General features: G+C 35.0%; 1 protein-coding gene across 3 annotated transcripts in view; it reads left to right on the top strand.

Annotated features, from left to right (window-relative positions):
- Window positions 1-27578, top strand: part of LOC122806720 (CUGBP Elav-like family member 4) — a 1919882-nt gene that overhangs the window by 1861896 nt on the left and 30408 nt on the right. For 2 of the 3 annotated variants that reach the window (XM_044077371.1, XM_044077370.1), the window contains exon 12: window positions 23115-23263. The exons of the other annotated variant lie outside the window; for it this stretch is intronic. In XM_044077371.1, the coding sequence (XP_043933306.1) occupies window positions 23115-23242 (128 nt within the window). In that variant the 3' untranslated portion in view covers window positions 23243-23263. The remainder of the gene's footprint in view (window positions 1-23114; window positions 23264-27578) is intronic. 3 annotated transcript variants of the gene reach the window in all.

Here is a 27578-nt window from a genome sequence, read left to right as displayed (position 1 = left end):
GTGGCTCTTCTTTGGTCTGTCCTTGCTATAATTACTAAAAATTAGAAAGTAAAGTACCCCTCTAGTGTTGATTTATTAGTATGGTAAAACTTATTTGCAGTAGTGAATTGCGTACTATAAATTCTAATATTACACATTCATATAAATCTTCCCTTAAACATACAGACTTGCTTGAAAAATATTAATTGTAGTTGATATGTAAAACTTTGATGTATTGATCAGCTGTGGACCTATGTACATAGTTATTTGTTTATAATTGATTTGTTTATTCATTGTTTTAAAAAGAAATACAAAAACGTAAAAAATAAAAAGGCAGTGGGGGGGTGCCCAAGGTTTTAAATGCTTATATTCAAAGATCACAGAGAGAACTGCTGCAGACCATCCCTGACAAGGCATTGTGGTCTGGCAAACATATCCTGCTAGGCTGATAAATATTGTACCCCCATTGAATGGCACCATATTCTAAGCCAATTGTTGTAGTCGTTAATTTTCTATTCATATTGTGACATCATCCTTAGAAAAGTTTGAATGCTACTCAATGCTAGGTTGATACTGGCCTGGAACACACAGTCCAAGTGATCTGTCATGTCTTTCTTCATGTTGATCAGTGAAGTTTGTCTCAGGTCATTTCTGCCTACATGGACTATGACTGAGTCATACTGATATCTGTGGTTCAATCTCCTAAATGCGTGACTGATCTGATAGATCTTTGCCCCGACAGAATGCTGACCATGGCTGTCTCTCCTTACATAGCCTGGTGAGTGGGACATCTGTGTGTCTCACAATGGAATCTCTTATGACCAAAATATTGGCTTGTGTGCTGGTGTGCCTTATGGGTTTAGAAGCTGAGACACTGTGGAATGTGACCATATATGTTATGTTGGGTGTTGACTTTTAGAATACTCTTCAGGTTGCTGAGGATACGTTTTGTTTATGCAATGTCTGCGAGGTCTTTATTGTTTATGGATGATTACATTTAATAGCCTCAGCATTTGTTGGTCAATCTGTCTGGTCTGTACTATGTGCTTATTGGTAGTGGGTGTGTGTTCTTGACAACTGTTTTGTTATTATACATGCTTGTATATGAGAGCCTTGCCTCCAATGTTATTATGTAACTACTTCTCTCACACACTGTATCAGTTTGTTTAAGAAGTAAGTGGTTGTCTTAAACATGAGACAAAAGCTACACAGCAGCAAAACTCTTGAATATCTTATAAAAGTGCAAAAAATCAACTTAAACTACTTCTCTGAGCTAAAACAGTACTGGATACAAATAAACACTCAGGAAACAATGGGGTGGACACCAACTGTTTGTGAGCTCTGCAGAAATGGCCCAAGAGCTGTGAAAATGTGTCGAATTTGTAGAGGTAGAGAAAACTGACTAAACAAAGCAAGTAGCTCTATGACCAATGAAAAAGTTTTAAGAAAACATTTCTGTGTGATTCCTAGCTCAGACATGCCAGGCTACTTTCTACTGGCATTATAAATGCAGTCCCAGGCCTTCTTATTGTACAACCTTACGACAGTTAGCCAAAAGTGAATTCAAACAAGACAGTCAAACAAACAAGCTAGAAACACATACTTTCAAAATGATTACAATGCAGAGAAACCAGTAGCAAGGTCTGTGAAAAGCAATGGCACTTTACAATGAGAAGAAATAATAGAGTTCCACTAACTATTCAAAGTGCATGTCATTCGATCAGTGTAAACTTTAAAAAACACATTCAGACTGGCTGCAATTTAACTAACCATGGTGGGCTCATATCAGAGACATTGCTAAATTTTAATGCTCTGTTAAGAATGTACATAAGGCGGAATACTAGGCTACATTTGATTGTACAAACCTGGCTTCCTGGTATCTCATCTGGTGGAACTGATGTTTCTGACCTTCCTGAGAGCAGAAGTGACAATCTGTGCTGTAATTGTGGGTAAGACTGCATTGCAGGGAGGAAGTATGCGTTAGGTTCTCCTCTGTGGCCTGAAGTATGCTCCAAATCTGTATGTTGGTGTGTTATCTATTTCTACTGGCTGTGTTATTCTATAACACGACATTCTTGTTTCTTCACCTTCATTTTTCATACATGGATGTAGAAGGCCTTATTGTTGTCCTCTTTTGATTGCTTTAGTGAGTTTTGTTTAATTGAATTGACTTTAGCCTTGTTCTGCCGAGCTGGATAAAATTTGATGATATGTTCACTCTTCTTTTCTTTAACTAAACTTCTGATTTTGTAACACTGCTGTTTCCATTTATGAAGTATTTGCATTGCATTTCTGTCTCGTGAAGATGACCTAGTCATTTAAAGTGTTGTAGAAGGGAGAAAGTGATTTACTGAGAGGTTCTAAGAAGGGGTGCAGCTATACACTCACAAATAATTCATGAACGATAATTGATCTGTGCACCAAAATTGTACATTGTAAAATCCTTAAAGATAGTATAATTTTTAAGATGGTTTACTATATGTGAGGAATGCCATGACATTAATCAGAGGGAAAGGGATGTGGTAATATTTGGTTTAGTATAGGCAGAAATGTTGTTTATCAGTAGAATACCTACTATCCTAAATATTTATTAAGATCACCCCAATCCACAGCAACAAGTCCCTGTGTTCAGGATGCTGTGATTTGCAATTAAGGGACACATTAGCTGCAATGAGGAAAGACCTAATTATGGGCTAATTTGCATGTTTCAGGATTGCAGTTAAACTACTACAAAGTCAAATCAGCACTTCAAGTGGTAGTTAACAGTATTGGCAGTTGCATCATGAAAGTAGTGATACCCCCATTGATTCTCACACACACAATACACACACACACACACACACACACACACACACACACACACACACACACACACACACCCATACCCATGTGCGCGCGCACACACTCATACCATATCTGTGCCTGTGTTGCCTGAACATCCCTGATGTCTCTGTATGCTGCCTACATAAATCACATAAAATTTCAGTAAATCATTAATGCCACACATTACAGCTTCCCACAGCATATCCTGCATTATGTTGTAAGTTCTTCTTGGTGTCCAGTCGTACCACACCCAAGCCACATGATATTTAAATGCCATTAAGTCACAAGATGTAAAACAACATCCATTGGTATCCAGTGGTTTCTTTTTGACCTATGCATTGTTAAATAAGTATCCATGGATCTCCATTAAGTTTATGTGCCATTCAGGCATATGAAATAAAAAGTTCTCCCTGGTATCTAATGTTCCTCTCACACCCTGGTCCCCATTCTACGTAATACTCAGGTACAGAAGCTAAAAAGTTGCTTGAAACCACCACGAAATAAGTCAAAAATCATTTATTAATAAAAACAGGAACGAGCGCTTTCACGCAATAAAATTGCGCTTCATCAGGTTACAAATTATACAAAGATTCTAACTACCTTTTATAGTAAAACATTAATTTCAATTATTCAATCAATTTAAAATGAATCAGCACATTATTAAGAAAAATTCATCAAAATTTACCATAATAAAACTGAATTTCAGCAAAAACTTGGACACACTGTTTAGAACATTTACATTTCTAATGGCTTTTTCATAAATTAGGATCTCATAAGCAAATTATCGTCAAAAATACAGACAACATCCATAATTGATATCAATGTGCTTCACTAATCGTTCTTAAGGAAGTCATGCCCATATTTAGAAAGCAACTGATTCAGGGTATTTCGTTGTTTTAGATCGCATTTTCAGATCAACGAAAACAAAAACAGAATAGATGCTTCTTGCTTTTGTGCTAATGAATACATGGTCATGATGCCATGTGTCATTATAACGTTTAAAACATAAAATATAATGTGATAATCATAATTACATTAAATAATCTATCATCAAACTGCATAAAATATAAACGACAACTATAATAGCAACTAAACTAAAACGCATAGGGGCGTATAGATTCTATTTCAACTCATGTAAACCCTGTGACTCAAGAAAATCAATGACATTAAGAATGGCCCAAGATTTACCTATATGTATTTAATAAATCAAAACCAAACATCTACTATAAGAATGGTAGGAGTGTATATTATACAAAATGTAGATATATCAAATGAATATCAATTTATGTGTAGAAATTCGAAATGCTATGTCCTCCACAAAACTTACAATACTCAGGTACAGCTATTAAGAGTTATTCATGTGACTAGTGATACCCCAAACCAATGTTGCAGGCTGTGGTCATTAGTCTAGGGGTGTGTGGAAGTATGACAACCACCCCAATCCTCCCCCACACACGTAATTACACATACATGAAACAGCCCATCCCCACCCAATGACATTCACACACACACACACACACACACACACACACACACACACACACACACACACACACACACATACACACACACACACACACACACAGTCCCTCGCATACACTCATGCACACACCTCTTAATCCTACTTGCTATTGTGTGGCACAGTATTCATTTATTTCCAAAGATTAGTAGGCGTGTAAATAAATAAGTATATTGCTAATGTTTTCTTCATTTGCCAGTACTGATAAAGTATTTGATGTCTCTGTCAATGTGGTTTGTTACAGTGCAGGAGAACTTAACTGAATGAGGTTTATTAGAAGAAAGGTATAGAAGACAGTTTCTTCTAGTTTTCAGTTCCCTCCTCCTCCGCCGCCAAAGACCTCATTCCATCTTGTAAATAAAATGTCTTCCATAGACATTTGCTAAAATAGAATTTATATCACTTTATCAAGTTTTCAGAAACCTGAAATTCATATAGTCATATGTTCCAGTTTTCAAAAACTCAAAAGAAAAATCTATGTTTTGCAGGTGACAAGCCTTCCTGCATCCCCACACTCCGTGCAAATTATATATACTAACTCCAACATCACAGTGCAGTGTGGAAAAGGGTAAATTCCCAGTTGAAGCATTTGTGTGGAGAATGTGGCAGAGTGGGGATTAGGGAATTTACCCTTTTCATCACCATACTGCGATCTCAGAGTTTGTATATATAATTTCCGTGGGGGGTTTACCCCCCCCCCCAAATGTTAGATTTCTTTGTGTATGGGGATAATATGGGAGATTTTCCAGATGTCTGGAATGGTTCCCTCCTTAATGGTTCTATTTATGACGATGGATATAGGGTAGGCAATTACTTTGGCTGCTTTTTGTAGGTATTCAGATGGTAGCTGGTCAGCAGAAGGAGTACAAGGCTTAAGTTTTTGAATGAAATTGTAGATGAGAGTGGTTGAGATGGGTTGCAGATGGATTGTTGGTAGAGTGCCAGGTACGATGGTGGGAAGGCTTGAGTTGTCTTGGATTAGTTGACTGGCTAGTGATTGTATGGTCTCTGTGAAGAAAGTATTGAAGGCATTGGCCGTTTGATGGGGGGTATTTGGATTGGCCTCAAGTGGAGTAGGTGTATGATAGTGCCCTAGGAAAAGGAGTTTATTGATACTAGACCAGAACTTCTGGGGATTGTTTTGGTGAGTTTGCTATAGTTTACAGTAGTAGTTCTTTTTGTCTGTAAGTATTGCCTTTTTTGTACTATTTCTCAACTGCCTAAAATTTTGTTGATCAGAGATATTTTTGTTAGCTCTCCACTTAGCCCAAGACTTGTTCCTAAGCAAAATTTTCTGTCTGGTTTCTTTAGAAAGCCAAGGGGCTAGTTTGGACTTCATTCTGATAGACCATTTAGGTGTGTACTTATCAAGGATAGATAAGAATTTAGAGTTTAGATACTTAATAGCCTCTTCAAGTGGTAGAGTTTTTAAAGGGTTCCAGTCACAGGCACTAAGTTCAATTTGGAATAATTCTGGGTTAAAGAGTTTGTTGGTACATGCAATCCTATATGTGGGGGGGTTTGAAATATAATTTTTTTTGCCTTATGATGTAGGTCAAAGTATGATCGCTTACATCATCTGGCAGAGTTCCTACCTTGTAGGCTTGTTTCTGTCTATTTATAAGTATCCAGTCTAAGATGCTCTCTTTTTTGTTTGGTTTGTTGATTCTGGTTGTGGAGGTGATAGTTTTACTAAAGCCATGAAGGTTGATATGGGAGGTAGGATTATCAGCTTTGACACCTTTCCAGTCAGTATTAAAATCACCTAGTATTATTGTTTCTTGGGGGTAAGTTGAGGACACACAGCTTAGAATATCCTCTATTGTACTGATATTATTACCGGGCAATAGGTAGATACAGATGATATATAAAGATGTGCTTGGGTTGATTTGAAATCTGGTGATAAGGACTTCTGTCTTACTATCCTGAGGTGGGTCATATGGTAAAATGGAGATCTGAAGTCCATCTTTGAATAGAACTGCTACCCCCCCACCACCACCACCCTTACGTTTTATCTGGTCTTGTCTCAATATATTATATCCTTGGGGAATGATTTCATTGCCTTTAGTCCCTGGTTTTAACCAAGTTTCTGTCAGGCAGAAGGTGTCAAAGGAGTGAATATCTAGAAGGGCATGGAGATGGGCTACTTTGTTATTAATACTGCGGATACTCAGATGTCCTATTAGGAAAGAGTCAGGGAGTTTAGGGTGGGTTACTAGGGTAGCGGGATTGGTATGGCCAGGGTTAGGGTGGATGTCACCATCTTTTAAGGAGGGATTATTTAGTTTTATTGCAGAATTATATATGAAGTTAGTTTGCTATTTCACTTTCTTTACTGTGAGTTTATTGTATTTAATGTGGGAGAGTCTGTGGTATTTAGGTAGTAGATAGCTGGGAATGGAAGTGATATTAGTCTGACTGTTAGACAGTACAGGAGTGTGTATTACTGTTTGTTTAGAGAGTAGTTAAAATGGTAACAGTACAGTTTTTCAAAGCAGGCGAGGGGGTAGGCAGAGGTGAGGACAGTTGAAAGTATAGCTATGAGTATTAACTTGGTTATATTAGTTTTTACTACTAAAGGCATATTGTTGAGACTATAGATAAGAAGTTTAAGGAGCTGGGTCTGAAATTAAGAAAAAGAGGAGGTATTGGATAAGGGGAGCATAGAGAGGAGAGAACTAATACTAAATGTTCCTCTTATAGTGCCAACCATGTAATATTTCATCTGTTTATGTCGTTCTTTCCTCTCCTAGACAAAAAACTACATGAGTGCATCTCACCCCCAAACCATCATGCTTTATTTATTATCCCTATTTCATCTATCCTTTAAATGACTGGTTTCTAGCCAATCAGATAACCCATATACAAACACTGTCAATAAATGTCATGAAATCACTTTTGTAGTTATTGAAGTCTGTTTCATTGATAAGTGCTGTTGTATGAATGGCTTATTTAGGTCTGTCCATTTATTAATTTACTAGTATTGTTCCAAAAAACAGATTAAATAAGGAGGGACCCGAAATAGATCCTTGTGGATCCCTAACTGATATCTTCTTACTATCTGATTTTATTACCTGAATAGAAACTGTTGGAGACCTGCCTGTTAACCAATTAAGTATCCATCTGGTCACTAGGATTAGCATATTTCTTTCTTAATACCCTATATATGACTTGATGAGATAGTAAATAAAACTTTTTTTTCAAATCCAGATAAATAATCCCAGTAGAAAATCCAGGATTTCTTGTTTTAGTGACCTCTTCATAAAAAAAGATAAGTTAGTAAGTGTTGAATGACCCTTGATAAATATCATACTCATATGGAATCAGTCATGCACCTTTCAAAACCCTTTCTTAAGAGCAGAGTCAAGCTGCCTAGCCTATAGTTCTGTATGTGTAGTCTATTGCCTTTCATATATATTGGCGCTGTCATAGATTTCTTCCATGACTCTGAAGCAATATCTAAATCCAACAGCTTATTAAATATCATATGCAGAATTGGTTCAAAATGAAATAATAATATGGCAGGCATGTTATCAGGAAGATTTAAAGTATATGTGTTAATTGTATTCAGTGTCAATTTCACTAGTGATGCTAAAACAAACAATCTTAAAATCAAGTTCATTAAATCTAATATTGCCAATATTATAAAAATGATTATTAAGTCATTGCTGTCAATCTTCAAACCAGGGGGGTCTTGTACTTTTTGACCTACCCGTTTCTTCCTCCTCCCTTTCCCTGTAAATCCCGTCCTCCTTCATTCTCTTGTAAATCCCATAGTTACATCCAGGGTGGGTGTGCAATGCATATACGCAGTGTTTTACTTTACATCCACAGCAACTCAGCCATGTCTACAATATTTTCCCCATATGGACTACTCTACCTATCAGTGACATCCCCTGCCTCCACCAGGGATCGTTATGGGAGAAGCCTACTGAACTATCCCCTCCCCACAGGGATGATGATTCCCATCCCTCCTTGCCATCCCATCAGTCACCCAAGCTGCTAATAGAACCTGGACTGGCTAGATTATAGTCAGGGTTTTATCCCTCCACAACAACACAGGAGTACTATTTCCAAGTTGAGTCTTATATAAAAATGATCTGAACTCCCTAAAGCTACTTGAACTAATGTTCTTGACTGTATCAGGAATGTCAGTTACTTTAAGGTCTAGTATGTTTACATCTGATGTTGCCTCATTGATTAATTTTTTCATCATATGAAGTGTTATATTTATAAATTCCTTCAAATAACAGTTGTTAGTAAATCTCTCCAAGCAATGTGAGGAAAATTAAAAATCTCCCAAAATAATTAATTTTCTATAATTCAATACATTGCTAAGTTCCTTCAAAAAATTCCCATTGCTTCTTGGGAACCAAACTTAGAGATCTGTAACTTAGAAATCCAGTTCATAATGAAGTAACAAGTTTTACTTAATCAAGACTCAACACATCATAAGCATCTAAATTATATTACAATGTACACTTAGTTTTTTGCAAACCAAAATATTTTACAATTAAAGAACATTTTTGTAGGAGTCATTCTCCCTACATCCAAAATGTGTGGGTTTTACCTCTACACCCTGATTTCTAAATATACCAATTCCAATCTTGCACAAAATTGGAGTAAAGAGAAAAGTTAATAAAAATCTCTCAGTGTCCGCATAATCTGAATTTACAGATTTCAGAGTCAATATTCTAAATAGAGGACACAATGTTTGATGAAGACGTAGCCAATGCAATAAAGTATCAGCAGTCCAAGATTCGACACAAACATAAGAAGCACTTCACATGTTGACAAAATACTGTATGATAAACCACAGTGTTCCTCTCCTGAGACAGAAGAAAGATTGAATATTATGTCCTCATTCAGTATTGCCAACAATTAATGAACAGAGGAAAGAAATCTGGACAGGACCTACTTTTGTTTTGTTTCAGACTTTGGCAGAACAAAAGACAGATACAAACAAACAAAAAGTGAGAACTATTACATAGCAATACAACCTATGTACCTCAAAGATGGATGGATGGATAGATAGATGGATAGATAGATAGATAGATAGATAGATAGATAGATAGATAGATAGATAGATAGATAGATAGATAGATAGATAGATAGATAGATAGATAGAGATAACCATTTGAAATGCCAGGACCTGCTAGAACTAGTCTTGCAACATGGAGACAAGTGACTGAAAAAATGGACTTACATATACAAGTTTGAGATGGATAGCTGCAGGAATATTCACTTTTCTCTGAGGTATAGGGATCTCAGAATTGGTATATATAAGTTGAGGAGGTGAGGGTAAGGGAGGCTTGACCCACTGTAAAAAAAAAGTTTAAAAGAGAAGAACAATATTTGAGATTTGCTCTTCTCCTGGATTTTTGATTACTTTCTACCTGTTGACAGTTGGCATTTTAAGTGCTGATATTTTCATAGTGGCCATAGATATAGAACACTGATCAAAACTTTTTTATGAAAAAGTGAACGCTCTTTTAAGTGAATCAGAAAAGATTGGTCTTTTTAGACTGGACACAGAACATTAAAAAAAAAAAAACATTATTTTTTACAGGAGAGCAAGACCTGTTGCACCACCTGCTAATTAAATATACCAGCACAGAGATGACATAACAGTGAGGAAAGGGCAAACTCCCAGACCCCACTATACTGTGATGTCACACACACAGAGTAGTTGCGGAGCTAGGAAACAATGAAAAAAGAACCATATATCTATTTCTATATATCTATATATCTACATCTATATAGCTATATATCTATTTCATATATCTACATCTATATATATATATATATATATATATATATATATATATATATATATATATATGGTTTGCCATCAAAATTTTGAAGGTTTGTGTTGGAAAATCTTGTGGGCGAAAGTACATTTTTAAAGTTTCACAATGTCGATCTGGAATAATATGAAATCATAATAACGAAAGTATAGCTTCATTTGTTATTATGACTTCGGCATTATAAATGCAGATTTCTGTACAGTGAGGATCAGGAAATTTACTCTTTTCCTCACAGTAGAGCTTTCTCGGAGTTGGCATATAATTTGTAGGGGGCTTGGAGGGTGCAGGGGAGCTTGCCCCCCTGCTAAAATGTAAAAGGACATATGGACTTTCGAAACCGGAAATCTAGTATGTCGAATGTTGTTTGTTATGTTACTGACTTTTGGCATTTAGGCTAAATGTTTTTTGTTTTTGAAATGTTATTTCATTCTTTTGAAATTTTGATGCTAAACGTGTGTATATATATATATATATATATATATATATATATATATATATATATATATACACATATATAATGTTTTAATTATATGCAGAACGCATTGAAAATGCATTTCATTGACAACCCATTTCATAGAAAAACATTTAATGGAAAATGTGAAATACAGGACATATGTCTTCAAAACTGTGTTTTACAGGGGCAGACTTCCTGCCCACCCATGCACCCCCTTATTTTAACATTCTAATTCCAAGGTTATACAATCACATAAAAACAGAGAAAACACTATACAATCACTGCTGGCACACAGACATTTAAATATGTGTATACAGTATGATGATGGGCATTTGAAAAATATGGATGATGCTCTAGACTACATTAATTTGTAACTCCTTCGATCCCAACACCATAACCCATACCAACATTGAATAATTCTACCCCTCTATGCTATTCCATAAATTTTATTCAACCATTTCTGATCCAACCACATGTGTGTTAGATTAAAAGTATGGGAGCCATCAAAACTCCATTTTGTTTGACAGGTATTTAGTTTTTCCTTAGATGCAATAAGCTTCTTCAAATATTTATTCACATTTTTAAGCTTCTTATATTCCAATGCCAAGTATTTTAGCAAGATGCATGTACAGACTGCTGGAGCTGATACTTTTTGCCTTCCATTATATTACCAGCTCATCCGGATGTGTATAATTTTTGTATGTAGTTTCTATATCCCAACTTTATTGTTAGTGTCAGTTATAGGCAAGCCTGTCTCCTTATTTTGGCCTTATGTTCCTTATTTAAATGCTAACATCATGCAAGAATATTTTTCTCAGTTTGTTTATTTTTAATTGAAATTACATCTGATAAGGCATAGTGTCAAACTGCCATATGTAAATGGTAGTTCATCATCATCATCAACAACAACCCCCTTTCCCATTTTCTACATAGGGTTAGGGTATCACATCAACTGTTGTCAACACTCTTGATTCAGTGGTACTTTCCTACCTTTGTCTACATTCATGTCTTGACTCTAGCAAGTCTTCTCTCACACAATCCAGCCACCTCTTTCCTGGATGCTCTCATTTCCTCTTGCCTTCTTCCTGTCTGTCCCAAATCTTCTTCACCAGATGCATGTATGCTCTAACCACAGATATCTGTTCTCATTGATGTTCTCTGCTGTTGGAGGTACTAGCTGCTCTAAGGTTCTCATTCATTTGTCTGTCCTATAGTGTGCCTTCTACCACTCATCTGAGGCACTTCCTGTCTATCTCCTCCACCTTCCCCATTTTCTCTACCTTCATAGTCTAGGTTTCTGTGTCACACATGTACTGGTTGCACTACTGTTTTTACACCTTACTTTTCAATTTCTTTGGCAACCTTCTGTCACTATCACTGACACACTATGCCAGTTGGCTGTAGCCCCTCAAATTCTAGCTTTTACCTTCTTATTCAGACTTCCCTTCTTCTTGACCACCCCTTCCAGGTGCTTGGTGGTGTTAACTTGTTCCAGTAGTTTCCCTTCTATCTCAATTCTCAGCTTCTTCTAATTTCTACCATTTGCTGCCATTACAGATGTACTCCATTTCGTCCCATGTGCCTTCAGTTTTGCATTCTAACCTCTGCTGAAGTTCTTGAATGGATTCTGCCTGTATTGCTACTTCATCTGCATACAGTAGCTTTGTTGATCTGTCCCCTCTGACCTGTTTGCTAATGTAGTCCATCACTGGGCTCAGAGCTGCACCTTGATGCATACCCACTACAAGTAGGAACCCCTCTGTGAGTCATAACACTGTTTGTACTTGCATCATTGGGTCCTTGTACATAGCCTGGACTAATTTTACCAATGTTTATGGGACTTCAAACTATCACAGCACTGCCCAAATCTGCTTTCTTGGGACCTTGTCATACACTTTCTCTCAGTCTAGGAATGCCCAGTTAGACTCTTTCCTCATCAATAGCTTATTCTCAACTATCTGTGCAAACATTGGGCCATTTGTGCTGCATCCTGTTCTAAGTCCTAACTGCTTGTCTCCCATCTTTCTTTCTACTTCTCCTTTACCTATTAATTCGTCAATCACCTTCTCCAGAACTTTCATGCAATGTGACAGAAGTTTGATACCTCTATACTGCCCATCATTGTGAATGTCCTCTTTGTTCATGGGCACTGGCATTAGCATTCTTAGTCTCCAATCATCCTAGGATACACTTTTCTGTCCATACTGCTATGAGTACCCTCAGTAGGCATTTCTCCCCTAATTTTCCTAACATTTTAATCAAATCTGCAGTAGCCTCATTGAGCCTTCTGCTTTCACTGACTTCATTTTCCTCAGTGCCATTCTTAATTCTTCTATGTTGGGTTCCTCTTCTTCTTTCATTGTAGGCTGTGTCTGGGACAGCATAGTTTCTGTGGAGTTTTCTTCATTCAGAAGTTGCTGAAAGTACTCGTTCCATCTGCTTTAATGTCTTGTGGACTGATGGCCATGTTGTTGCTGGCATCCCTTATGATGGGTGCCTGATGACCATCTTCTTTATCTTTGTGTCTTTGCCTTGCAAATTGATAAGAATTTATTTGTGCCATCTACTGAGTCACTTTCCAGAAGCTGGTGCAATGTCTCTGTTTCTTTGTACTTCAATATTACAAATGGTTTCTTAGCCTCTTTTTTAGCCAACCAGTATTCCTTCTTAGCTTCATCTGTCTTTTCTGTCTCCCCTTTTTTCCCTGAACTCTTTTCTTTTTAAAAGTTATACATTTAGAAAATCAAGGTAGAGTAATTTGTGCTAAACATACCACACTGCACCTAGTGACCTGTATGAGGGATTTCACCAGTGTGGCTCACTGCAGGCTACAGTATACCATTATGTTTTATAAACAATATGAACATGTCATATATAATGCTGTACGTAGATGCTTATGTGCCACATAGAAGTAGCACTGAAACAGGCCACATATCTTAGGTTGTTCTGCAAAAATACAACTTATAATAATAAAAGGGTTGTTGTTATACTAATAGCTAAATGATTTAACTATGTCATGAACCACTTATGAAAAAAAGAACTGTTTTCACGTTCTTTCTCAAACATGATTGTCTGCCTTGGTTATTCCATATATTGGATTTTAAAAAGTAATTATTTTTTTTAAGTTAAACTGTGTCACTGTTCATGGTGGTACAATGGATGGAAAGTAATGTAAAAAAACTGACCTTAGAGGATGAAACGGTAAATGCAGTGGAGCAAAAATTGAAAGGTCAACTGAAGAGATGTGGCAAAGCTACCATAAAGTTAATTCCACCTAGTATCAATCATGTGATGACCGTACTGGAGGAAATTAAATACAATCTGTGGCATGTAACTGCACTGCTCACTCAATAACTATGGCATCTTGAAGTAAAATAATTTACAGATAGTGAGTTTTTGCAAAATCAATTAAGTCACCAGAACACCTTTTAACAAGTAGATTGACAAAATGTGAGATAAGGCTGTTGAGAGTGTTAGACAGACTGTTTTGGATAACAGTTTCGATGGAAGATAAAACTTGCAGGAAAAAAACATGAAACTGTTTGGAGTTTTACAAGTAGAAGAAGGGATGCATTGGTTGAATTTTGTAAAAGCTAAGATGGTCAGGTGGACAGGTTTAAAGGATTTTGTTAGATATAGAGAAAGTGGTTTGTTTACCGTTGGGTCTGAATGAAGAAAAATATGAGAAACCCAAAATTATTTTGGTTCATGATACAGATCGAGTTTGTGACAGTTATGTCAATTAGGAGAATGCATGACTCTGGTTGGGTAACATGCATACAGATCACAATTATTTGGAGGCCATTATTTCAACAATGGTAGAAGTTTGCTGGGGCTATCAAAAAGTGTAATAAACAGAGGCTGAAATATGGACAGTCTTTTCCTATTATATTGAAGGTATTTTTGACTGATGAGTCTTAATGTTCAAAAATGCAGATGAGGCAATGCACTTGTTTCATGGGGCCTCTGATATGGACTATAAAGGTGCTGCTAATGCAGAAGGTACTGTGAGTTCAGTGCAGGTTGTAGAAGATGATGAGGACCAGTTTTAAGTTAAATGAAAATTACAGGCTGTTTTTATGTTCTATGGTTGTGACACAATAGCAGTATAGGATGGACAAATATTTCTATTTAAATACACATGGATTATTTAAGAAATGGACTTGTTTCACTCCTATGAAAATTGAGTTTACTACAATTGCAATACATTGTCTTAAACCCTATGATCATAGATATGTGCTGCTGATAAAAGAATACTGTTTGAATGTTTGAGAATATTGCAATTTAATGGGGATATTTTTGTCTCAGGGAACTGGATTATGCTCTGTTTTCTTAATTTCAGTAACAGTAGTCTCTTAAATAGTTAAATGCATCTTTTCTCTCTATGCCATCTCAAAATTTATGACTGCAAATATGGTTGCTAATTAAAATATGAGCAGTTGAGAATATTGTAATGCACCAAGAAGAGATAATTATCCTTCAGATTTTTTTATTTAGATGACATAATTATGCCATGTTTATTGAATTTTAGTGAGAGCAGCCCTCTTAACTATTAAAATACTTTTCATATTATATTTTGTGGGCTTAAAATTATGGAAGCTTTTAATGTAATAATAATAATGAAAGATAATTGTAATTTCATTCAGATAGACTGTGAATTATACCAGTATATGGAATAATTAAATGTATCCCTTATTTAGTTCCTTCTGATTTGGTACAGCTACTTTAAGTACTAAATTAGCCTTCATATGTAAAAACGAATTGTCTAAATAAAGAGAATATTATTTCCTTACAATTTCAAAAGGAGAATTTGTAAAACATAAGTTGGTCAGCTATATTCTTATTAATAAGTCTAAATTACATACAACAATGTCTTGAAAACACATACTGGATGTAGTAGTGTCTTTTAGTTACTATTTATGCAATAGAATATATGACTACATAAGTTATAATTTATAATTTAATAGTTTTACATTACTTTCAAGATACATTGCAATTCTAAAATATGCATGATATTTTTTTATTTATATATTTATGTATTTAAATTCACTTACTAGAGTGGAACAGTGATCAAACATTTTTTAAACAACTTTATTGAATCATCATTTGTGACAAAGACAAATTTGCACTTATATAAAAGTAATCAAACTATATTAACAAATATTAACAAACATCATACTTCACATATATTGCTATATATCATATAACCTAAACAGCATTATATAAATCATTCAATTCCTGCCCATTTTTTTACAAGAAACATCTTTATTAAACCATCACTTATGACATAAGCAATCATACAGTTATATAAATGAAAACAAACCACATTGATACAATCCTAGCTGCAAGCATTTTACATCACAAAGCATACTGACACAATCCCAGTTGCAAACATTATACATCACTTGTAATCCACCCAATCATTTTCAGTCAAACATTACATAGCTCATTTAAGTCCTGCCTTCTTTTAAACCTCATTCCTCCCCTGTATGTATTTTTGTATGTAGTTTTCTCCTACCCTTTTCTAAAGATCTCAATTCCAGTTGTTTTATTTCTGTTACGATATTCACTACTTCTAGTATAGTTGGTTTAGATTTTGATTTCCATTTTCTAGTAACTGTTTTTTTGGCAGCCACCATAATTAGAGACAACAGGGCCTTACCATGTCTAGACAATTAATCAGTTTTGTTCATCTGTATCTTGATTCAGTTGTTGTGATGGTGATTAAAGTAACAAACTCTAGCTGAAAACCGTGGGCGGCAAGTAATTTGAAATATGTGATAAGGATCATATTTTAAAAAATAAATAATATGATCAGTTTCAAGTTTATAAATATTTTATGTGGGAACAGCCTGTATGCCTGTAATCTTTCTTATGACAAAGTTATAAATGATCTATCAAAGTAGAAAGAAGCAAGCATTAGTTACTGCCAGTTTCTATGGAATATAACATGGTTGAGAGTTATGAAGCATGTTTTAATTGTATTCAAATTCTGTTGTAGTTACATGAGTTGTTTTAAAGTATCCATCAGTAGTGTAACGAATTAGCATTAAATAATCTGATCTCTTGATGGGGATATGCTTTACAAGAAATGCTTGCACTAAAAGATGAATGGGTTTCAAATAACTGATGAGATCTGCAGTCTATAAGAGAATGATTTGTAACTAAGATGACACAGTTCATATTTCAGACCATAGACCATTATTTTAGAAATCTGTTCAGGGAAGATATTGAATTCAGTTATTGAATATAGAAGACCCATTGGATTCTGTAAAAATGAGAATACGTCTGGTCATTTTGGGATAAGAAACATCATTAAGAGATTTATGAAAAATTTTGTGGCATATGGTGCACAGAGGAAGGTTTTTAGGGATAAAAACAGTTGTATGTGCTAGAGAATGTAAAGAAAATGTAGAGGCAGATTGGAAACATACTTTTGTTGAACATACAAAATTGGAAATTATTGGAAGCAAATATAAATATTTGGTCAAACGTTCTGTACAGGCAACTTTAAGCTTATAAACAATATGAGTTTAGATAATATTTCAATAACAGCTATCACTTCTTGCTGCTATCACTTCTTTTTGGACAATATTAGGTATAGCAGGAAATATAAACTGGTAAAGTAAACCGAACCTAAATTTATAGAAATTCCATTGCTCCTTCAGGAACTCCAAATAAAGAAACTGGAATAATAAAATGGATAAATAAATGAAATAAAAAATGTAATTCTGGCCAAACATAATAGTCATTTTGAATATATGTACCAATGGCTCCATATCAAAGTAAATGAATATTGGAATTTATCTTTTATATAGAATAAATCTCATATTTATGAAGAACATGTACATATTGTAAATATTATTAGTTCAAGAGGTAAAATAACATTTAGATAAAAATTTCATTGAGAGGCAAAGAAGACTTAAGAAAAAAGCATATTAACACTACAGTGTTTATTGCTATATGATAATGACAAACTAAGATGCATAATTGTCTCACTTCATTAAAATTTAAAAAAAATCTTGATTAACAATAGGGAAGTAGCACTTGATTAGAAGCTTATTTCCCGATGTTGGCGGTCTTTCAAGAGATATATTACTGAGAATAATAGCAAGTTTGTCATAACCCCAGTACCTATTCTAATAAGTTGATTAAATAGAATAAGGAACATGTTAATGTTAAAATATTAAAATGGCAATTATGTGTAATATATTTGATACAGTTTTAGCTTAAGGATTGGTTCAAAACTATCCCCTTTATTGGGGTAAGATAAGGGGTAAGTCATGACTTAGAGATGATTATAAGAGCTTCTTGCATTGGTTGGCATAAAACAGACTATTAAGAAATGTGACTCTATAACATGGTTTCACATAATATGGAAATAAAGACAGACACATGGAGAGACTTTGGGAAAGATAAGGAAGGGGAGTGGTGAAGATATAGACCTCAATCTCTTTGCTCAAGAATCAGGGGCAATTCCAAAAAATACTAGGGGACAAAGGTCCAAGAATAGGGACATATTTTAAATATTGATAGTATAGACTTAGAAAGCTACTAGCATAACATCTTTTGCATTAGTATATATTTTCTGAAGGACTGGAAGTTAGAAACTCAAATGCCTGCCATTATTTGTAACTGCAGTCCTCAACAATTTGCCAAAAAAACACAAATGTTATTAGGAGTAGACCAAAATATAATGGAATATCGGGGACATTCAGCAAAATCAGGGAAATTTGAAAGATATGGGTGAGGTGGGCAAAATGTGCATTTTATAGCTGAATTATCTTAAAGCAATAGGTCAGGTATAATTGCTTGTGTAGTAACATATGATTTATAAGAAAATGGGAAGGTCTGCAACACTTAGATCAGTGATTTAAAACTTGATGTTTAAACCTATAAGTAGCTCAAAGAATTAAGATGATTATTGGGAAGGGAGTAAGATGGTTATGGGAAAGAAACCCAGATGGATAGTGGGAATTATACATAATTGATTAAAAGGGTATATGAAAAATATTGAAAAGTCAATCAAGGGGATTCTAATTTAATTTTGTATTATATTCTAAATTAGATACCTTCATCTTCTTTGTTATGCCTCATTGTTTACATTGGTAATAAGGAAATTAATGTTTATTATACTATTTCCCAGCTTAAGCTCAAAAATGGTAATAGATAATGCCATGAGGCTAAAGTGTTATGTACTCTATAGAGCCTCCATATATCACGATTATACCATAGTAATGTAGATTACACTTGCAACAAGATTTTGTCCATTAAATTTTAAAGAAAGAAAGAATTATCTGATTAAATCTAATATGCTTGTAATTATAGGTTATGGGATCCAAAGCAACATGTAGTCATTGTGCTAATGCCATATCTTAGCAATTCATTGCGCTAACGCAGTATCTCAGTAATCTAACTTGAGGTGTTTGTGTGTGGGTGTTTGTATGTGTGTGTGTGTGTGTGTGTGTGTGTGTGTGTGTGTGTGTGTGTGTGTGTGTGTGTGTGTGTGTGTGTGAGAGAGAGAGAGAGAGAGAGAGAGAGACCAAAGCATTACCAGAATAGTGACTCTGCACCCTACATAGGCTTCACTAATATATTTAATACAATGTCAGACAGAGGGCTTGTAAACAAATTAGGACAGCATGGCAGGAGAATCTTCAGTGCAAGTGCACTATAGTACTTCTGGACAACAGGACTCAGCAGTTAATTATAAATGTAGTCCATGATAAATTAATAAACATTAGACACCACTAAGGAAAACATTACTTTTTTTACAAAGCACTATGATTTTTAACAGACTTACTGAACAAGAGTAAATATAAAAAATGAAAAAGGAGTTGGCAATTCAGAAGTAATAATCAGAATATGAAAGTTTAAAATTACTCAGAAGAAATGTTGAGTAGTAATTTGGGTAAAAACCAAGAAACACTGTAAAGTGCCAAAACTTTAGGAGAAACAGTCCGAGGCGATGTGAAAGGCTTTTATTCAATACTCCACTAAAACCTCAATGTAGCATATAACATGAACGCCATTAACCAAACTGCGTTTTCATCTCAACAAAGTGACTTCATCAGATAACCAGTGAGTCCATCATTAAACTTTTAAATACTCATTAAATACAAAACAACCAATCACATACATTCCTCCATTAAACAATTACTTAAAAAAACAGTACCTAAACTTTTCATTCATTCAAATACATAATAAATGTGTTATGAGCTGACAAAATTTTATTCAAAATTAAACAATTTAAACATATGAAAATGTAAGTTTACCTGAACACCTAAAAGTAATATTGTAAAACCTTATAAAAATAATTATTTAAATAGTTTATTATTACTAAAACTTAACTGGTTTAAAATAGGAATAATTAAAAATAAGCATAGCCTGCCATCTGCTGGACAAAATATTTATTGCTAACCAATTTTTATATTTTCACTGATCTCAATTTTAAAAGTGGCACAATGGAAATATAATCATTAAGCCCCGGTGGGGTACCTGCATCAAGGGTAACTTGCCACCATAGTTCTCTATATTCTCACCTCTCTTCCCATAAACCACCCCTTACATCTTTCTAAACTTGTTCCAATACCATAAAATGAAATTTAGCATTGGGGCAGAGGTTAGTATGTTTATACAGAGCGTTGGATTCTTTTCTTGTTGAAATCTCATATTTATGTTCGTAAGTCCTTCTTTTTAATAACCTTTCTGATTTACCAACATAAAAGGAATTACATTCTGAACATGCCACTAAATAGACTATCCCCTTGGTTTTGCAGTTAAAATAATCTCCACTTTCTATCCATCTATGTCTACTTTCTAAATAAATTCTATCAGTGTTAATAATATTAACACACTGTGGGCAATGCCCACATTTATATGTCCCTTTTCTTAACCTATTGGGCTTCCCAGAGGCCCTATACTCTAATAGATTTTTGAAAGTCTGTGAATTCTTATATACTATTTTACAAGGAAGTCCATTTATTTTATCCAAATCGGTCAATACTGTAAATCGATTCCATTCCTTATGAACTATTTTTTTAGTAATATTATTGTTGAAAGCATTATATTCCAACACCAAGGCTTGTCTATAATCGGGTGGTTTTTCAAGTTCAACTACTGATGCTATATCAAAATCAACCTGTGTGTTATTTCCACAGATGGGTTTGAATCTAGAATTTCTCCCCTCAATAACTTCTTCTTTCATTTTATAAATACATTCCTGGGATAACCCCGCTCCAAAAATATTTTTTCTAATAAATTACATTCGGTCCAAAAATCTAAATCTAAGGTGGTCATATGACTTCCCCTCACAAATTGACCTTTCCCAATGTTTTTTTACAAAAATGTGGATGTGCACTCTCATAGTGTAAAAAGGAGTTGCAAAACGTAGGTTTTCTATATATTTTGGTTCCAAACCTTCCATTTGACTTATAAACTTCTACATCCAAAAATTTAAGGTGTTCCTTAGAAACATTAAAAGTAAATTTCAAAAAAGCTGTGGTTTCTCACAAATAGGTTTTGAATCCCTCCAACTTTTCATTGCCCCCTGTCCAAAAAATAACTATATCATCCAAAAACCTCCGATACAGCTTTCAACAAGTCCTATATTTGGAATTAAGAATATTTTGTTCTTCCCGATTAGCCAAAACAAGGTTGGCATACGTGGGGGCACAAGCCGCCCCCATTGCAACTCCTCAAATCTGTTTATAAAATTCTCCATTAAAATTTAAAAAATTGTATTTAAGAACCATAACCATCAGTGCAACAACTACAATTTTGTCATTGTGGGGTAAATTGTAATCCTGAAACACCATTTCTTCAAACATTTCCATCCCATTAGTGTGCGGAATACTAGGAAATAAATCAATAATATCTATGGTAATAAATAGTAAATCATCACAATAAATCTCATCAGTAATAACCTTAAGAAGATCCCAGGAATCTTTTAAAATAAATTCCTTCTTGGTCCATAAATCTTTCAGTTTAGTATCTACATATTTAACAAGGGGGTGAGTTTTAGAACCCCCCACCGAGACAATGGATCTCAAGGGGGGATCCTCCTTATTTTTATGGGTTTTGGGAATTCCAAAAATTGTGGGTATCCTGGGTTTATTCATTTTTAAAAAACAAAATACTTTTTGATCATAAAGTCCTTCATACATCATATCTTTCAAAAAATGTCAATTTTATTGTAGGCAATATTAACTTTGTTAATAGATACATTAATATATCCCTCTTCATTCCTTAAAATATTGTTCATTCTTCCTTCATACTCAATATTGTCCATAATTACTACCCCTCCCCCTTTGTCAGGTTTCATAGTTCTAATATTATTGTTAACTCTCAATATTTTAAGTAAATCATTTTCTTTTATACTCAAATTAGACCTAAATCTAACTTTCTTATACATACTCGTTAATTCCTTTTCCATAATTTTTTCCAAATTTTTTAATTGTGGATGAAGGGGGGATATATATGGTTCTTTGTCTCAAACTCTGCCTACTTTCATCTACTGGGTACAATTTGGGTAAAAAGAAACAAGCACAACTGTAAAAATAAATAAATGTAGCAATATTAGGTTAACAAAATGTCGGCAAACAATTTGACAATGGACAAGGAAGACATGAGTAACCAATTTGACAATGCACAAGGAAGACATGAGTAAACAATTTGACAATGCACAAGGAAGACATGAGTAACCAATTTGACAATGCACAAGGAAGACAAGAGTAAACAATTTGACAATGCACAAGGAAGACATGAGTAAACAACTTGACAATGCACAAGGAAGACATGAGTAAAATTAAGATGTGCAGAAAAAATGCATCACCACTAGAAAACAAGGAAGCTGTTACACATCTGAATAGACAACTTTTGAGACTTCAGCTTGAAAACTGTAACCAGTTCATGAGTACTCATCTCTTCAATGATGCATGAGAGAGAGGCAGTCCAGGGAAGGACAGAGAAATAATTCAAATTCTGAACTAGAAGTTAAATTAAATGAGTATAAAACAATGAAATGCTGATATGCCTGTTATTTATACTCCTAAACAAAGGACATGTCTAGCATTTCAAGGAATTCTAAAGAGAGTTGTAACAGCAAAAACAAAAGTGCCTGAGAGGCAAAAAAATTTTTAAACCGAGTCCGTAGTTAAGGAAAAAATGTGATTGTCTTTTCACAAAGAAGGAACTGAATGCATTAAACAGTCTTCATTAGAAGGCTGCAATATAAACATATTTGCAATACCTCAATAATGAATAGGGGGCAGGTATTAGTAAAATGATGGCATGGGTTAATTGTAAAAACATTAAACAATTAAACGGTGGTTAAGAATGATCTGAATATATTCAATGGCTAGGCAAATGAGCAGAGTAGGTAGTGGTATTTCTCTGCCAATAAAATCTGTATTTCTGTTTTTAGTAGGTACCCAATAACCTCTTTGATAGCAATAACTGTTTGTACTTCTAATGAAACCTAGGTGTACCACCCTAAAACCCAAGTCACCATTCCTGCTTTGTCCCATTGTAGGATTCGTCAGCTTTGATAACCCGGCCAGTGCTCAGGCGGCTATCCAGGCCATGAATGGCTTCCAGATCGGCATGAAGAGGCTAAAGGTTCAACTAAAGAGGCCAAAGGATGCCAACCGACCTTACTGACCCATCACTATGCCCTCTCAGGTAGGCAATCATATCCCATTCTCTAGGAACTTATCCAGTAGCTGAACAAAAATGATAACAAAACATATACAGAGTGAGAGAGAGGATGACCTCTTATGTACAATGCTTTATGCGCAGTAGCAATAAAAACTGGGAAAGTAAAGTGAGAAGTTGCTGATCACTGCAGTGTTATTCCAAATACAGAAAATCACATAATAATCATTTTATTTATCTATCATGTTTCTTTGCTATAAGCCTCTAATCAGTTTTTTTAAATATTTTAGCCTCTGCCTCCCATTCTACTGGTCTCTGGTAACTGGATTCCCTCCACTGTAAATTGCTTCTCACCATTCATTCCTTTCAGTGGCATGGAGAACAAGATCCCAGTTGTCATCAGACAGTGAGGAGAAGGCTTTTTTGTTACGCTTTTCTCATTTACCAATGGCCATATTAGGCAATCATGTAATGACTCCACTGTTAAGAAAGCCTGCACTTTTGCATGGCTTGTACTTTTTACTCCAAGCCATGCTACTCCTGATTTCATAGTCAGCCGCAATAGTTCTTCTGGCCTTCACTGGAGATGCTAGTGATTCAAGACAGACACATTCTTCCCCATCACCAATGAGGTCTCCACTTGCGGGAGCCCCCTGGTACCTAGACTGTTACTTGGACCTTTCAAGGTCAGAGTGAAATACACTTATTGTCAGTGTCTGACCAGATCACACATTATAAACACTTGTCTTCAGACCTGTAGTTCTCAGACTTTGTATCACATAAATAAAATTAGCACACTTAAACGGGCACTATCAGTATTTTTACAATGTTTTACTCTTTTAGCAAGTATATGTATAGAGTATCATAATAGCTACTGAGAACTCTGTTTGTTTAATCTGGCCAAAACCAACTGACAGGCAAGTAATTAGTGGTCTCAGAAGTTCAAACTTGAATTGCAATAAGCCACTTAAGATTTATAATAGAAAAACAGTAAACACATTTACCACTTTTGTATTCTGATAGGCCCTCTCAGTCAAAGTTGTGTGGCATGGAAAGGTATAACAAGGATAGAAGCAGACTTAACATGACTGTTGAGGTGATGCAACACACATTATATATTCAGTGCAACAGATGTAAAATAATGTACCAATGAAGTTGAAGCCGCGGAAATGACTCATTTGAAGAAAAGGCAGCAGAAGTCACAATAGTGGAAAAGCATGTCTTAGTCATATCTGATATCTAAAAAGTAAGCAAATGATATGAGATAGCAGCAAGGAAGGCAGGTAGAATATTGACATGTGAAGGAAATGACATCATCAGCAGAGAACAAGTTATTATTAAGCCGCTAGATAAACTGTTAGCAAGTCCACTCTAGAAATATTATATGCAGTTCTGTTGGTCTTTTCATCAACATAAATGGACAGCTAACACAGAGGTGGATTTGGAGGAGGTTGCACGTTTTCTGTATGTCTATATAACTCATACAGAGAAAGACAGAAATAGTTTAATTTGCAAGACAGGTGGCTTGGGGCAGACATAAGGAAGTATAATTTTACAGAAATGAGAATGAATGGTTGAAGCAGTAGACTGGAGAAGCCTGTTAGACAAATTGTCCCTTTTCAGGGGTGATTTGTGAACACTGTCAGGATAAGAAGAGTCACACAGAAGGCAAATGAAGGTGAACAGAATCAAACTCTCTACCATGGGCACAAGAAGCAGATCAGAGCATAGAGCTTTAGTCTTCTGTGCTAACTGCCAGACCATCAGTCAGTCTTCTTGTAGAGGTTGTAGAATCAAAACTGTAAAAAGGTTCACAAATACTTGGGATGAACACAAATGATTCTTATCAGGAAAGGGGAACTAGAAACAAGCTATTATTTAACTAGGCTCTGTAGATTATCCAGTAACTATGGAAACTGGAAGTCAAGGTAAGACAAGCGAGCCTTAACAGCCTCCAAATTCCAAGTTTCTTTGAGTTAGTGCATTCTCAAAAAGTCTTACCATTTGAGATGTGTGCTTCAGCCACAGGATGAGGCATAATTAAGCTGCTTTTTGTAGTAAGTAATATATACCTTTCACATCACTGATTTCATGTTTAGAAATCCTTAAAACATGTTATCATGTTCTAGGAAGTGCTGTTGTTCTTGATGGATGCCACTATATTTACAGATGCAAAATATTTTACAGGCTCCATCATATTAAATATATATTCTATTAGATTTTCACAATACATTTTATATCTATCTATTTGCCATGGTCTTGCTGCATAGAAAAACCATCTCAGCAGAGTTCATAAATGATTTTTGCTGAATAATTCATAACACAGTTAATATTCAAGCTTTGGCATTTAAAATGTCACAAAAATGGCAGTGCAGCGGTCATGGTAAAATCTTTCAGTTCTGACCTCCAGTCATGTTCTGTGTGGAGTATTGCATAGTCTCACAATGTCTACATAGTTTTTCCCTAGGCACTTCCATTTTTATACCCACCCTTTCAAAAAATGCTGACTATTATAAACTGTGAATATGTGTACTGCATTTACTCTTTCCCTCAGGCATAAATTGTAGCTGAAAAAGGTCTGAGGCAGACCAGTTCACTTACCCAGTTAATAAATCAAATTGTATTACATTAAAATAGAGCCTATCACATGGCTTTAGAAGTTATTTACAGACTATATTCTTGTGACTAAGGACTTGACGTTACTTGACATCCCTATAAACAATTGACTAGTGCAGGATAGCCAAGATTTTAACTCTTGTATTGTATAATTATTGTGACATTAGGGAGAGTCATTGTGACCATCTGGTTAGTGTATTCTAGATGAGGATTCATGACTCTGCTGAATAACTGGAGTCATCAGTTAGAAAACCGAATAGCATTACATATCGTTTAACCACAGTGACATTAGTTGGTCAATTAGCATCTGAGTAATGCAACATTTACAGACCTCACTGGAACAATACTATTTCTAAGAGTAACATGAGTTTTTCTTTGTTGTTACTAAGTATTATATGCTTCTCCTCATATAGACAGTTGTCAGAATATTCTCATATTTGTAAAAATTCATCACATATGTCACACAACTTGAAGTGATGTGCACACTTGATTGGTTACTTGAATATAACAAGTTAGTTTCTGAAAGTTATAAGTACAATACTGTAATGTGGTTCCAAAGTTTATAATACATAAAATTAAAGGAACTAAGCATAACTAATACTAGCTAAAATGAAATGCAGTAAAATGCATTAGCTCAGGTCGCGTCAGCCAAAATTGGAAGCAGAAAGAAAGATAATAAAGAGAGTCTATGGACAATGGAAGAAATATGCAACGTTAAACAAACCAATATAAGTAAGGAATGATACACAAGAGACTAAAACCCCAAATAAGTGTGAGCAGAAATCTAAATGAAGACAAAGAAACTGACCTACAGTATGCACAGTGGACTAAAGTGTAGAACTGTTAATTAGCTGTATCGTGTGCTCAGGTTCTAGGGGTTAATTCCTTCCACCTTCCATTTGCCTGTTGTGTGACTCTGAGCAAGACACTTAACCGGACAGTATTCCCAAGTCACCACTGAAAATAGACCATTTGTCCATTGGGCTTAACTGGTCAACAAATAGGTGAAAAAAATCATCATGACATTCTTACAGTGACAGCCATAAACAAAGTGAGAAAATAAAGAGGAAGGTAGAGAGGCAGAACAAGTAAAAAGAATGACAGCTGGGCATGAAAGTAGCTGCCAGCTTCCTCCTGAAACAAGAAATTGTGTAAATAACACAATAACTAAAGAACAGTAGGCAAGATAGGCAGAAGAAAAGAAAGCCAGTGTTTTCACTCCCGAGGAATATATATGCCTTCAGGACCACTAACAAACAAGCAAGTATGAATAATATTATCTGTATAGGACCCCCCCCCACGCAGGTACTTTTATTTTCACTGACATTTCTTAAATTAATATCAACTTATTACACAGTCAGACTTTAATGGAATGCTTTATATTTCCTTTCCATTGAGTATGATAGCCATCCAAGTTTCCCTTGTTTCTTCTTTGAATCCAATATGTTAATCTAAGCTATATGTAATTAGACATTTACTTGTTAAGTATTTTAATGAGGAAACACAAATGTCTAGACTGATGTTCTACGAATCTGTTCTTGTCCACTTTTTTTCCATATCAGAAGAAAGACAGTAACAAGTTATTATTAAACATCCTGAAATTCTTGTTTTAGTAAATGACATTTTTTTGAAATATGCTACTTACAAACTGAAAAATGTTAAAGTTTTCCTGCAAAGAATCATAAAATAAAAAAAATCATACACTTGACAGATATCTTTCTCTTGT

Source organism: Protopterus annectens, chromosome 7.part0, assembly GCF_019279795.1.
Source record: "Protopterus annectens isolate FY-2018-M chromosome 7.part0, PAN1.0, whole genome shotgun sequence".
NCBI lineage: Eukaryota > Metazoa > Chordata > Ceratodontiformes > Protopteridae > Protopterus > Protopterus annectens.
Note: the sequence above shows the minus strand (reverse complement) of the source record. Positions and strands in the feature narration are given on the sequence as shown.